General features: G+C 43.8%; 1 protein-coding gene across 4 annotated transcripts in view; it reads left to right on the top strand.

The window, feature by feature from the left end:
• The first annotated feature begins 14189 nt into the window (after window positions 1-14189).
• The window catches only part of ZNF644 (zinc finger protein 644), a 54842-nt gene continuing 54172 nt past the window's right edge, over window positions 14190-14859 (top strand). For 3 of the 4 annotated variants that reach the window (XM_076337712.1, XM_076337708.1, XM_076337711.1), the window contains exon 1: window positions 14488-14584. Coding sequence is in view for 1 of the 4 variants with exons in the window: in XM_076337713.1 (XP_076193828.1) it covers window positions 14237-14289 (53 nt within the window). In the remaining 3 variants the exon portion in view is untranslated. Of the gene's footprint in view, window positions 14290-14487; window positions 14585-14859 lie in introns of those variants that run through there. The other variant, XM_076337713.1, reaches the window with a different exon arrangement.

Here is a 14859-nt window from a genome sequence, read left to right as displayed (position 1 = left end):
TTTGTGAAGTGCTTTAAAACACTAAAGCAAAACATCTGTTTCAGCTGCAGGTCATTAAGATGAAAAATCCTAGTCTGTGTGCAGTGCAAAACTGCCAAAAAATTTATCAGCGCAAGCACATTTCTTCACCTGTCTTTTACTATAACAACTGAAGATGGCGAAAGGACAGTAAATCTTGTCTTCAGGGATGGAGCAATTAAAAGCGCTCAGTGCTGTAATCCACAGCAGTACCTTGTAGTCATGAATCGTGGTCTGATCTGGAGATGCCTGGAGCTTGCTCCAGTGTCGTAGACTTCAAGCGGAGAGTCTCCTTGACCTCCACATCTTCAAGCCAGGCGCAGCACTGTGCAGGATTGCCTAATCCCCTGTAGATGTTTGTGTTACTGAACTTCAGCTGAAAATCCCTCCCCCTGCCCCTAATCATTTAAGATTTGGAGATTGTTTCCAGGGCAGGTGGCCAGAGTAAAGCTCAACTGGCAAATCTGCTTTACAGGTGAACTGAGATGCTCTTTACGTGCCAAAGCCCAAACGTAGATGTCTGTGTTCCTTTGTTGATAATGATCTCCTTTGTAAAGCACTTTAAGGTCTAGAGATGAAAAGCCAACAACTACCTGAGAGCTTGGCTATTAATAAATAAAATAATGAATATTAACAACAATGACTGCATTCACTGAATTCTATAGGAAATGCCAGATCTTTCAGGCAGGTCCTGGCAGGCAGGTAATAGCTTACTCCTACAAGAGGCTGGGTCCACCCTCGTTTCCTTCTGTCTTTAGTTAAAAGGTCCAGATCCTTTCTAAGTGTAAAGGAGGTGTTCAGCATCTGGCAGGAATGGGCTCCAAAACTGAATGGGGCTTTTCTGCCATTTTAAGAGGAAATACTTGCTTGTTCTTCCAATCTGCTAAAGCAGCAGCAGCCAGTGCGCTGTTGAGCAGTTCAACTGCACTGTGCTCACACCCTCCCTGGAGCAAGTTAATGGGTTGGTTTGGGGTCTCTAGCAGCCCTATGCACTTTTTAAAAGAAGTAGTCTGGTTCCCATTTCATTTAAACCCTGAGTTTTTGAGACGGGAGACTCTATATATGTAGCTGCACTGAATCTGTTCACCTGCAGCTCTCCCCACCCCCAGCTTATGAGCATGATTTCCTTTTATGCACTGCTCTGTCACAGCTTGGCAAGTTTCCCAAGACAATCCATACCAGAAAGGAGAATATGGCTGCTGAGCAGCATAGACAGGAGAAATGCCTTATGTAACAGATTCATTTAAATACTATGAAATGTTGAGACATGCGGGACATAACTGAAAGCAAAATGCAGCCCTTAATCTCTAGCATCAGTTCTCCTGCTTGCCCCCACCATCATCAGCGTCTAATAGTCACTGACTGTCTCCATTCACGTCTCCATCTTTTTCAAGAAACTGCCTGCGGCAGAATGTACAAACAGCTTGGCAAGCGGTTTTAGGGGCAGGGTTTTTATTTATTTTTTTCCTCCTAATTCCTCATGATCCTCATGAGCATTTCCCTACTAATATGCCTGTGGCATCATTAGGTGTTTAATGAGAGTGATGTTGCCTGAATATTATTGTTTTTATAGCTCATTTTGTTTTGACAAGTCTTCAGTTTTGTGGCAGTTTATAGCGTGCAGACGACTTCTTCTTACATCTGACTTTTAGAATTTGTAGAAATATTTATCACAGAGGTATTGTCATAAAACCTGAAATAATGAATTGTCAACATTCATTATGTTTAAGTGCCATATATGTTCAACACCACAGTAGTTTAATGACATCAATTAATTATTTTAGTGTATTTCTTTTGTATAACTGAAGCACCAGGAATAGTCCAATAATGGCCACGTCTTGGATAGCAGTTCAGTGCAGTTCTGCAGATGAACAATCCTGTTTGGCTTCTTTTAGCAGCTCCCTGAAAGACCAGTATGGACTCCAGCGGGTCGTGGATTACAGTCTTATTCCTCTTCTTCCTCACATCCAGAATCTTGATCATTATATGTTGTGCTCAGGCAAAAAATGCCAGCATTGTACCTGCAGAAAACAAGGCTGCTAAAATTGTAAGTCTTGAATAGATGCATACAATGTCATTTTACCCCCTGCATTTTGTCTACATGTTGGCTGCGCTGCATCCATTTCTCTACTGATTAAATTAAATGGATGCAGTTTTTGTGTACAGACAAGACTATAATTCTTACTTAGGAGTATGCCATCTTCATTTACCATGTCATATGGATGATCAATGCTGAGCAGTGCATTTATTCAACAGCTGTGTCTATGCAAGAGAAATGGTGACATTTTTAACACACTAACGCCTATTAAGTTCTCACTTTTATATTATCTTCCAAGTGATTTTACCTGGTTTAGGACGCCAGTGCATGTTGTCTTATTGCCACGGTGGCAGAATAGATCCAATCCATTCTTTTCTGGCTATGAGCCTTGAAAACAACTAGCTGCTGTCATGAATTCGGCTTGCTTGCCTTTACTAAGATGAGGAGAGTTACTGGGGAGAAGGACGGTGAAGGTACTCTTCCCGCTTCCTTGTGTAACGTGTGTCCTGCATGACAGTAAAGGGGAAGAAGCTGCACCTCTCTGCAGTCCCTTTTCTCCTCCCACCCCACCGCAGCATCACTGCACAACCATTTTCCTTTTGGGATTCCCCATTGCTGGTTAGATGCTATAGGCCCCAAAGGTCTATGCCTCTGTTCCCAGCACAGCTGCAGAGCCCCGGGAGCAGATGATGTTAACAAAATTGTATTGTATACATAGCCACTGTTTCAAATGTTCATATCCTGGCTTCCATCGTCTCTATTTTTATGTTATAAAAATATATATTGTAAATAAAATAAATATTTTATTTAATAGCAGTTACAGTGGTTAACTGGCTTTATTTTGGAAACCTTGACATTTCTCTTGCCAGTACTGAAGCTGTGAAGATCAGAAACAAAGATGTGCCTTTTTAGTCTGTTTCTTCTGATAGGTTTTGTCATTTGGCAACTGTTGTTCTATTAGACTTTGCAGAATTTGGACAGGATTCTGATCTCCTACAAAGTGACACACACACTTATTAGAATGCAGGAGCAGGTTTGGGGCCTCTTCTCTGATACACCATGCTGGGTGCCATGCATGAGAAATTAGAGTCTGTCTGTTATGATGTGACCAAACAGCTGCAGGAACTTCTAGTGCTTTTAAATAGCAGTAAAATGAAAATCAAAATAATATTCCCATAAAGCAGAATGTAAAGCACAGGCTCTCCTTCTGCAAGTCTCCGAGGCTTTAGAAGAGAATGATCAAATCTGGACCAAGCCAGCCCTCTTACACTTATAGTTCCATTGAAGTAAAATAAAAAATGAGGAGAAATTTTGGATTCTTCTACAAGCTCTTTCATGATAATTCCTATTTCCATAGTGTCTTTTCAAACCCAGCTGTGCTGGTTTTGGCTGGGATAGAGTTAATTTTCTTCACAGCAGCTAGTATGGGGCTGTGTTTTGGATTTGTGCTGAGAACAGTGTTGATAATACAGGGATGTTTTCCTTACTGCTGAGCAGTGCTGACACAGTCAAGGCCTTTTCTGCTTCTCATTCCACCCCACCAGCGAGCAGGCTGGGGGTGCACAAGGAGTTGGGAGAGGACGCAGCTGGGACAGCTGACCAAAGGGATATCCCATACCAGCCCAGTGCAAAAAAAAGAAAACAGAAAATTGTAATTTCTAAATTAAGTGAAACACAGGACTTGAGATTTTTTTCATTCACTGCCTCAAAGGCACATTTTTGAAAACCATATAACCTTTGGAAGAAAGGATCCCATGGTTAGGATGCATTGCAGTTGACATTGACACATACTACATTTTTATATTAGGTTATTTTTCCTTTTAGGTGCACACGTAATCACTCACATAGCATTTCCAAATAAGCAGTGGGGAACTCCCCAAGCCATTTATTTTTCCTGCTCCTGCTGGGAAGTAGGATTTGTTCAGTCAGCCTCCTTGCAATTAAAATATCCTCATCCCACTCGGAACAAAAGAACTGCCAAATGTAGGGAGGCCAGCTAGCTTTGTCCTTCTGTCCAGTAGAAGTGCTCCTGTGCTACCATTAAGGCTCTATTGCCTGAGCATCATGTGTCCTCTGGGGCTCCCTGGGAGTGCTCCAGCTAGGATGCTGGGGGGAAATTCCTCAGAAACCTTCTGTTCCCCCCCCCACACACATATAGTCTGGACCTTCCCCACTACTCAGTGCCTTTCCCTGAAGCACCCCCATACCTGTCTAACAGAGCCATATGGCTTGGCCCTTACACTACAGCTCTGCACCTGTACGTGTGCTCTACCTGCCCAGACCTGTTCAGCACCATCTGGCCATGCAGCCCTCTGGTTTACGGTGACGTGCCCTCATCATCTCCCCAGCTCAGCTCCCTCCGCCTGGCCCTGGGCTGCCATCTGCAAACACTTTGGTCTTCTCACAGCCAGTCTTCCTCCACACTTGGGAGGCCACAGCTACAAGCCAAGCCTTTCTTGCTTCTGTTAACCCAGAGGAGGAGCAGCCACCTTCCTCTTCCCAGAAGGAAGAGTGACACCTTTCTCCATATTGTCTGCAAAGCAAAAGGAGAGCACTACAGAGTCTGTTTCTGAAGTGAATGCCGGAGTGGATCATCCCAGAATGGACTGAGAGACCATAGAGGTGCTGGCTGTCCCGGGGAAGGGATCAACAGGCTGCTGCAGCAAGATCAGAAGGGTGGTCATCGGTGAGGCTTTTTACATAAAGGTAGGGGTGTGTAGCTTGCGGGTTGTATGTGGTACAAATGTGCTGATGTCAGAAGGGCCTCACACGGTATTCTGCTGATGTTGTGGGATAGATGTGCCTCACTTGCTGTGCCATGCAGATGTGCCTAAGAGACCTGGAGACCTAACACAGCATGTAGGGGCAGCCCCTGTGCAGATACCTTGATTCCCAGCATCTCTGCATTCAAGGGTTCTTCCACTGGCTGTCCCCCCCAAGCTGTGCTTTACAGTCACCCTTTTCAGCAGGAGGAATATAAAAGGGCCAAGGCCAACATATGCCTGGGGTTAGAAATGGTGGCTTCGTGTCCTGAAGGTTCACCGTCACTTCCAGCCCTGCCCTCTTGCTAACATCAGGTATCAGCCCCCTGAACTACTATGAAGCACTATGGTCTCCTGTTGGTGGGTCCTGCGCAGCAAAAGCAGTATTTCCTCTCAGATGGCATTTTCAGCCTCTCTGCTGTCAGCGTGCTGGAGAGCTGTTTGATCAACACAAGCTTTGACATTCGGGCATCATTAATTTTCCACAGCTTACTACTTGAAACTCCTGAAAGAACGGGCTGTCACTGTTCCTCATAGCCCTTGCTGGCCTGAACTGCCTGCTGCGCTGTCCTGCTGCAGCACAGGGGTGCTGCATGCCTCGAGCCGCTGCTCTCCTTCCTTGGGCCTGGGATTTAAATTCTGTCAGTTCTGTCAGGAAAAAAAAGAATTCTCGATATATAATTATTTCTTTTTAAAGGATGAGATAAACTATAACACATTAATGATGGAAGTGATCATATACAATTCATGCTCAGTGAGTACCCATTGTCTTAAATTAATCCTAATAAGCACTGTTTTCCCCAGCATGTGCCATTTCAACAGTCATTGTGAAAAGCTGTCCTTCCTAATGTACTATCACAAATGTGATGACACCCTCCTCTTTTAGAAAGCATAATTGATAAAATGTGACAAAAACATGGTTATTGCTTATTCGTAAATGGGGTACTTTTAAAAGTACTCTCAGTCTTACATTGATTGGGCTAAATGACTTGCTGATTAAGAAGTCTACATGAAATATTAAACCACCATTATTTGGCTCCCGTTAAGATTCAAAATCAGGATTCTCTTTTGCGCGGAGTAAGTAAAAACTGTTCTTCTGTTTTAAAGCAGGATATAAACATTGTAACTCAAAGCCAGAAGTATATTTGAATGACAATTCACACATAACTTCTTAAAAAGGAATTTTAATATGCTTGGGATGGAATTAGAGAGACACATCTGATATACTAGTAGATAGATTTGAATGCTTCCTGAGAGTGTTCAGACATAGCTTCTTTTGCTGAAGTTCCCAAAATGAAACTACTCTGCTGCCTATTTCTGCTTTTACAGATACCCTGTTTTTACTCTATGAAATATGTGCATGGTCTAACTAAAAATACACTTCCAAAGCCTTACCTGAGTCCATTTCCACACGCTGACCTATGAACACATTGTTGGAAACCAGAGACAAGGGCTGTGAAACTGGGACAAATTTTAGAAGTGAACATGACTGTTCTTCTGTGTTTCTTCATTCTTTCTTTTGTCTGAGAAACCTCTACTCAGCATGCATTCCAGAATACCGAAATAACTATTTTACAGTTATTTTAAATATGTAGATTTCTATTACTAGGAAAATTAGCGCTAGAATCTTCTTTCTTTGAGCCTAGTTGAAAGCTCATTAAAGTCTTCGCAGCTATTTCACTGAGTTTATAATGAGACATTTTATGTTCCTATGAGCTTCACACTAAAAGCAGTAGTACTATAATACAAGATCTGCCTGCAAATCCCAAACCTAAGACAGTATTTCCTGAACGGGATAATGGCAAATGAACTGCTGTTCAAAACAATTCATCTGTGAGTTTAGGCAGGATGTGATCTGGAAATACTGGATGAACAAGACAGAAGCAAAAGTTTTAATATAGCTTTGATCATTGCACTGAAGATACTTTTTGGCAGATGAGTGGTAAGGGATGTGGCCAAGCTGAGGAGCTAGGAGATGCATCTCCTCTGTTGGCATAGAGAGGGACCGGCAGGGAGGTTGGAAAGAAAAAAGTTATTGGGTAACAAAACTTGCATTGTAATAACCCTAGGTTGTAACTGACTCTTTTCATTTTTGTCAACCTGCTATGCCATATACTGATTCTGTACAACCAGAGAATCTGATAAATAATTTTTCAAAATTGCATATTAACTCTTAAGACTGTGTAAAACTATCACAGTTTTATATAGGTTTTTTTCCCCTCCTTTTCAATTACAAAGATGTCTGTTTTCATGCCCTGAAGATACATACTTATCTATACAGTACAGTATACTCTAAAAAAGCTTTTGTAGTTTTTTTAAGCTTTATCGCTGATGTTAGAAAACTCAGCTATGTTCATAATTAATGGTCTTGATCAAAACCAAACTCCTTACAATTAAGAAACAAACAGAAGGTATGGCATATCAAACAGACTTTCTGCTGCTGTGATCTTACCTAAACACAAAATAAGCTCCTCAGTACTTCCACATTAATAGTAATAAAGTGCTTTTTTGCTTTCTTTACTTCTTTAAATATGATTACTATGTCTTCCTGTACACAAACCTCTGGTGCTTTACAAACAAACAATAAAGATCTACATAATTGTTTGTGTCAAGCATAAGGACAAGAGGGTGTATGTCCATCTGACTTAATAAAAGAAATCACAATTGCTGACGTAGCAATTGCCTACCGGACAGAACAGTAGGAAGTTGTGGGGAAAAGAAGGCGGTTTGAAATCCTGCCTGGTATGTAGTTGTACTAATACACTGGCAATGACGTCGACAACTGAGAGATGCTGTTCATTTTTCAAGTGCTGCTCAAACTTGTGGCACTTGCTTCTAAAGGGAAAGGCTTTTGGTGAAGATGTCTTCACTTGGACCTTTCTCCTGACTTCCATCTGGCCGGATGACTTTGAAGTACAGAAATGGTGGGGGTTGGCCGCCGAAACCTTTTCCTTTTTGTGAGGGTGTTGAAATGGTGTTCAGCTGAGGGAGGTGACTTTCCCCATGTTGTGCTACCTGTGTACCTCACTGGGACATGTAGAAGTCACAAACTTGGAGATGGAGTGTGCCTGAAGTGATTATTGTCACTAATTCCCCACATTAACATTGCTCAGGTCTCTAATATATGCCGTAGACGTGGGTGTGACCCTAATGCTAGTCACAGAGGTGGGTGTAGGGAGAAGCGGGGTGTGACACAACCAGGAGACCAGAACACGGCACTCGACAGCTCTAGTGCAATTTCCTTCTCATCAGTAGCACTTTGCCAGCGTAGGACGGTCATGGCGAAGGTCAGGCATGCGGTCGATAGTGGTAGGAGCTGGACTCTTTTATGCCCTGTCCTCTACAGGGATACGTTAAGGTTACCAGTGTGACACCTGAAACAGGGAACTTGAAATGACTATCTCTGTCTTCTCTCTGTGTGTCATTTCGGCACTGTAATGTGAACTGAATCATCAGACTGGGTTAAGCAGAGCTATGATAATTTATACCTATCATATCTAGGTCCTTTCCATCATCCATTGAAGGCCAGTTTATTGCCACAGCTTTCTTCCTCTCCCACTAAATTATAATTCATCAACAGACTCAGGAAGAAATTTGTTATGTTTTGTTGCTCATAGCATATTTTCGTATATTAATACTTCCTGTGTGTGATGCAAATGGCAAGCCTCCAAGGCAATACATTGTTGTTTTTAAGAAGGTCAGTGCTATAATATGTGGTGGTATTTCCCTACACTAATCTGCTTTCTTGTGATCTTTGAATTCTGCGAGACTAGAGCTCAGTAACTCAGACATGAGGAGATGTCAGATCCTCCTGAAGGGAACAAAGATGTAGGCTTAATGTGGGATGAATTAGAATAACGCAAGAGAAAAGCAAATAAGCATAAAGACCCAGGTTAATTAATTACTATTGATAATTTATCCAGGATTTGTTAATTGATAACGTTCATTATGGTGGTACCTGAGGAGCAGCTAAGAATGGAGCCTCGTGTGCCAGGCAGACAGTGCTGCCCCGGCAGCTGCTCCTCTCCGAGCAGTGGCAGATGACAATAACACTCCTTAGTGGCGAGACTGAAAACAGGAGACAACTGCGGGAGGCTGGGTACGGAGCTGCTGCCCTCCTGACAAAAGCCGTTTTGTAATGGCTAGGGCAGGCCTAGCCAAGGGGAGCAGGTCTGAGCAACAGACACGGTATTTTCGTACTGGTGCCTACGGACGGAAGCCGAGCAATGGGAGAACAGAGTGCCAGTTGTCTTCACGATGTAATGCGGGAAATCTTTTCCTAGCTGGGAGAGTTAAAACGCTTGTAACAGTACGACAGTTCTAAAGGCAATGAAGAGTGACAAGCAGTAATATTTCCCCGGGTAGAGTTTCTAAATATCCTTCCGTTGCAAAATATTTTATTTCAGGACTAACCTTACCTTGGGATTACTGTTAAGAGAGCCATAGGTTTTAATGGTGTGTAATTTTACCTATACGTTCTTACTGCCCTCTTACTGTTTTACCGGCAATTCTGAAAGTTTAATTGATACTGACAAAGATAACTAGAATATCTTGATTTATAGCAGAGACTAAGTTTATATTATAAATAAAATACATTTTTTGTTCTGTCTGAAAAAATAGACAAGGCTAGACAATCCTCTTTTAATTAACGTTGACAACTGTATTTCAAAAGAGCCTGTGAAACAAGCAAGCCAACAAAACATGAATCAACAGCTCAAACAACAAAAAAAAGTTAAGAAAAGTCATTTTTCCTCTTTCAATTTTTACAACTTTGAAAGAAATCAAACTGCTCCAATTCATTCTGTTATTAGTTCTTCTAAAATTTCAATGGAAATAATGTTAATTACTGTTTGTTGAAACAACCAGTACACTGAGTTCCTAAATTCGTTGATATTGGTGAAATGAGTACTGTATCTTTGTAAGAAAGGCCAAGAAACTGGAAATGTCTCTGTAGGATGAAAAGAAAAACTGTGTGGCAAGTTGAGCAATAACACACAGATATCTTTCATATCATGTTTCTGGGGCCTTGTTTTTGTAGTTATGAGGGTCTAAGGGCAAAGACAAGACAAACTTTATAGGTAAAGGTAAGATATTTTATTAAAACAACCATCTTAGCTGGAAAAAAAAGCATTATGTCTTGGGTACTCAAAAACTCTCTACTTTTTCAATTTATAGCAGTGGATTTAATAAAAGATGCTGCTCTTTCCTATAAACCCCATTTTTGTCTGAAATTCAGACATCAAGGATCATTTCAATTTTGAAAATGTTATGGAAGACAAAATTTGCTAGCAAAGGCTACGGTATAAAGATGAGATCAAAGTAGTAAATGGAGAGGGGAAATGGCTGGGATAAATGCCATGTATCCATTACATGAGTGCATTACTATTTTGAAAATCATACAGGCTTAAATTGTTCTACAACTCAAAACTGTATAATTTAATCTTTTATCTGTTGTTGTTTTGGTTGCTATATACAGGATAAGCAGAATATTTTGTTACTGAAAGAAATGTGTCAACTGAAAATGAAATTTTCAAAGAATGATGCATATAGTGGCTATATTTCCATGGTGAAGCTTTCTGCATAGAGTTAATGAAGTGCTTGGGGTCCTAGGGAATAAAAGGTGCTATATAAATGTAAGAAATTATCATTAAAAAGTTTTTCCCTCCAGGCATTTGGGATTTTGCCGTGTGTGTTAGAAGGAGGCATTTGCAGTCTTCTTTCATTCAAAATGCTTCAGCTTAGACCTGCTCCAACTCTCCCTCTGCAGCTTCAGCTACAAGAATGTTTAGATGAAGAAACAGTTTCTAAATTGGTTTCAGTTAATCATATTTTGCTGCTAACATGAAAGAGCCTGCCTTGGTTTAAGCTTTTTACGGCCATTTTGAAGACCAAGAGGAACTAGGTAGCAACCTTCTCTCAAGAGGTTTTCAAATGCCGTTTTAACCATTATTAGGCCTTGTCAGCATTGGTGGAGAAATAATAGCGGACACAGCCAGAATTCCTGGAAACAAAAAGCCAGCTGTGCAATACCTGGCTTAATTTTCAAGAATCGTATGGTATGGTCCTTTCCTGGCTGCACACGTTCTTTCACTGATCTTAGAGTGCCTCATTGGAGGCTGGTCCTAAAACTTCTATTTCGTGCGCACACGCGATCCCAATTTTGCGTCATTTTGTGTATATTTCTCAAGCCTTCTTAATCCAACATGCGACCTTTAAGATCGTCTACTACTTTTCACATACTAGAAGCGTAGTGGCAAAGCTGGTGGAACTAGAAATCAAAATAAGAGTTCTGACACAACTGGACATAATCTTTTTACCGCACTGCCATTTTGATGAAATGTTGCAGTTACGTGCTCCATGGATTCACGTCAAATGTGGATTTTTCTTTGGATCCACAGATTGTGTGGATCATAAGTATTTTTTAGAGAGTCCACTACTGCTTATGGAATTGGGTCTTTTAGCTCAAGTAGTAAGTTGAGGCATTAAACAAAGTGCTAGGTATCTTTAAACTCTTAATAAAACCGTGAGATTTGGCAGCATTAGAACTAAAGTTCAGATTTCCTTATATTAACCATTTTACTTGTTCACAAATAGATGTGAAATATAATAAAACACTGCATCTTCTTCCATAAGTTAATGCTTTTATAGAATTTGGTGTTTTCCTTCAACTATTAATTGAAGCAAGAATTGCTGTTGCTTAAAAGCTATCTGCTAGGGGACAAAATATACGTAAGTAGGTGTGATGACCTTAAAATAATTGGGTACAATAAAATACATGATATTCAGCAAGAAGCGTAGGGGTAGTATTAATATTTGCTGTTTCATGTTTTTATTGTTTGTACTTTGGTTAGCATGGAGCACATATGACCAAGAATCTTGGAAGAAATCTGTGGATTGCACGAGAGGGTAATGTTTCTTGTGTTTAAGAGCAGTGGAAAACTGCCCATACATGCTCCAAAATATCAGAACTTGATTTTATAAATGTATCTTCAGAAAACAAGCTTAATTCTCAGAAGAATAGCATTAGCACTCATTAGGGGACGGAGTGCTTTAGGGTACTGTTAATGAAATTCATAGCCTTTTGCCTGTGGGCTATCAGTTTGAATTCAGTCTAACTCAGTGGAGATTAAAAATTGGCCTATTTAATGGCCTTTTAGTCATCTCTAATGAGGTGAGTTTGGTGGGTCTCAGTCCCATAACATAAACCATTCACACTGCCTTCCCCTAACTGGCAAGCTCCAGAGAAACTAAAAAATTTAATGGATTCTGGGGAAAATTAATCTCTGGTACTATGAGAAAAACAAAGAAAAGCAAAAGCCTTGATTCACGCTAGTTACATGAGTGCTAACAAACACATTATTTTTAAATGTGGAATTTATAGTGATATATGAAGTTTATAAATTAGCAAATTAGCTGAGCGTGTGACATATGTTGCCACACAGCTATACAGAATGTAACATGACAAAGACTCCCAAAGGGGATATCTACACCTGTGCATAATATCACACCAACACATTAAATGTTTAAGTGTCTCTGGGATTCATTTCTATCAGAAAAAAAATAGGATCAGAACAGGTATCTGGGCAGTAACTGCAGTTACAGAAAATGATGCTGAAAACAATGATTGCCTAGTCTGCCTCCATTACTTCGCAGCAGAGTCAAACGCTTCTCATCTTTTCTTATGGATATTTAACTTAGTCTTAAAAATATTAATGAAGTTTCCAGAACCCTCTAGAGAATATATGCTAGTTTTATTTACCCACATCATAGTAAAACCTTTCCTAACGTCAAAGCTAAATTTTTTTCAGTGCAGTTTGAAACTGTTAATTTTTGCCCTCTCTGCAGTGGATTTAGTGAAAAATGTATTTTTCTCCCCATAGTCTTTTCTTCTCTAGTCTAAAAAATCTCAAGCATTCCTATTTTCAACATGCAACGTGCTTCCAACTCTGCCAGCTTGGCATTGTTGGCAAATCCAACCAATGCAAACTGCACTCTGTCATTCACATCATTAGACGTGGTACCAAACTCGGGACATACCCACCTCGAAGGAACCGTATCTGCTATATCCTGCTATTTTTCACAGTGAAGCATTGCTGATGTAATTTTGCACCATTGCAGAGTCATTTCATTACGGTAACATCTTTTGCCTGCTCAATTAAGAGTTCTCTGAGATGGTTTAAAAAGCTTACTTAAGTCAAGCCGTAACAGATCTACCGCTACTCCCATCCAAGGCCCGTTATACTGTCACAGCATGGGATGAGTTCGGCTTGATATGATTTTTTGGACAAATCCATGTTGGCTGTAACTTATCACTTCATTAGCTACCATGTACTTAAAGATGTGCGATTATTTGCTTCAATACTTCTCTGGGAATAGAGGCTGGAATGATTGACAGTTCTTGGCTCTACCTGTTCCCCCCTTTTGAATTATATGCGCTGTTTTTCCTTTTCCTCTCTCCTGAAATCTCAGTTGCCTTCGTGAGCTTGCTCACACCTCTAACGTTGCCTTAATCAACTTCTCACTCTAGTGTGAAATCCTCCGGGCCTAGCAAATCTGAAGAAAAAAAAGGTAATTTATCAAAGCAGTCTCTACTTCACGCATTTACTACTCTCCCCTGAATCCCTGCCCTTTTGAATCGGGGTTTGCATCAGAAGCATTAATCCGAAGAAAAAAATGGCACCGAATGCTTCTACTTTCTCGGTGTCACCCCACAGCTTCCCGCCCCCCCCCCCCCCCCGAATGGACTGACGGTCCCCGGGTCGTCTCCTCTCGTCGCTTCTCTGCTCTCAGGTTTCCTGTTCCCCTCTCACATCGTTCGCCAGCCGCGGCTTCTCGCAGGGAGCCTGCCTCCCTCGCTGGCACGGCGGGCGCCTTTGTACCGCTCCTGCAGCACTTGACCTAGTTTTCCACTTTCTGTGGGAAAGGCACCGCCGAGCAACTGACGCTCCGACTTCCCGCTCCCGAGCGCCCTGCGCGGCTTGGCGCAGGTGAGGGGAGGCCGCGCCGGGCGGGCGGGCGGGCGGGCGGCAGCCGCGCTGGCAGCCCGCCTTCTGAAGAAAGGTCTTTAAGGAAATCGTCCTCCCGCCTGCGGGAGGCATTTCCTTCTCGCCCGCAGAGCCCTGCCGGGAGACACCCGCTGGCGGTCCGGCCTGCGGGGCCGGGGCTGCCGCCCGCCCTGTGGCAGCCGCGCGCGGCGCTAACGCCCGCACACCTGCCGCCGGCGGGGAGGGGGGCGCGCGCGCCCCCCCGGGCCGAGCGGCTCGCTGCGGGAGGGGGCTGGGGAGCGCCGGGGCGGGAAGGCCGCGCGCATGCGCGCTCCGCCCCCCCCGGGGACGCGTGTGCGTGCGGGGCGGTGTGTATGTGTGTGTGCAGCCGCGCGCGGAGCGGCGGGGGGTCGGGAGGCTTGCGCGATGACGTCATGACGCCGCGCGCAGGACGTAACCCCGGCGTGACGCACAGCCCGGCGAGCCCGTGAGTTTCCCGTTATGCCTTTTTTTTTTTTTTTTTTTAATGCCCTCCCCCCGCCCCCCCCGCCGGCAGCCGGGAGGGGAGGGGAGAGGAGAGGAGGGGAGGGGGCGCGCGCCGCTCCGCGCGGCGCCGCGCGGGGCGGGGGCGGCGCGGGCTGAGGCGGGCGCGGCGAGCCGGCCGCCCTAGCGGCGGTTGGCGGGGAGGGCGGCTCTGCCTCCATTCTGCCGCATCGGGGAACATGGCGGCCGCCTCCGACCTGGTGCGGCACCGCGACTCGGCCGCAGCCGCCCGCGCCGCGGTAAGTGGCCGGGCCGAGGCGGCGGCGGCGGCGGCGCGGCGGAGAGAGGGCGGGCGAGGCGCTTCCTTCCCCGGCCCTCCTCGTCGCCTCCCTCCGTCCCCGCCGTCGCCCCTCGCCCCCTCCCCGAGCCGGCGAGCGGCCTTCCCGGTGCCCCGGCCGGGCCGGACACAAAGGGCTGTGCCGAGGAGGGTTTTGTTCGGTCACATGAAGCGGCGCAGCCAGTGAGCGCGGAGCTGGGAGGAGGGAGCGGGGCCGCCGCCATTGCCAGGCGCGGA

Source organism: Aptenodytes patagonicus, chromosome 5 (assembly GCF_965638725.1).
Source record: "Aptenodytes patagonicus chromosome 5, bAptPat1.pri.cur, whole genome shotgun sequence".
Lineage (NCBI taxonomy): Eukaryota > Metazoa > Chordata > Aves > Sphenisciformes > Spheniscidae > Aptenodytes > Aptenodytes patagonicus.
The sequence above is the reverse complement of the archived record's forward strand: the minus strand, read 5'-3'. Positions and strand labels throughout refer to the sequence as shown.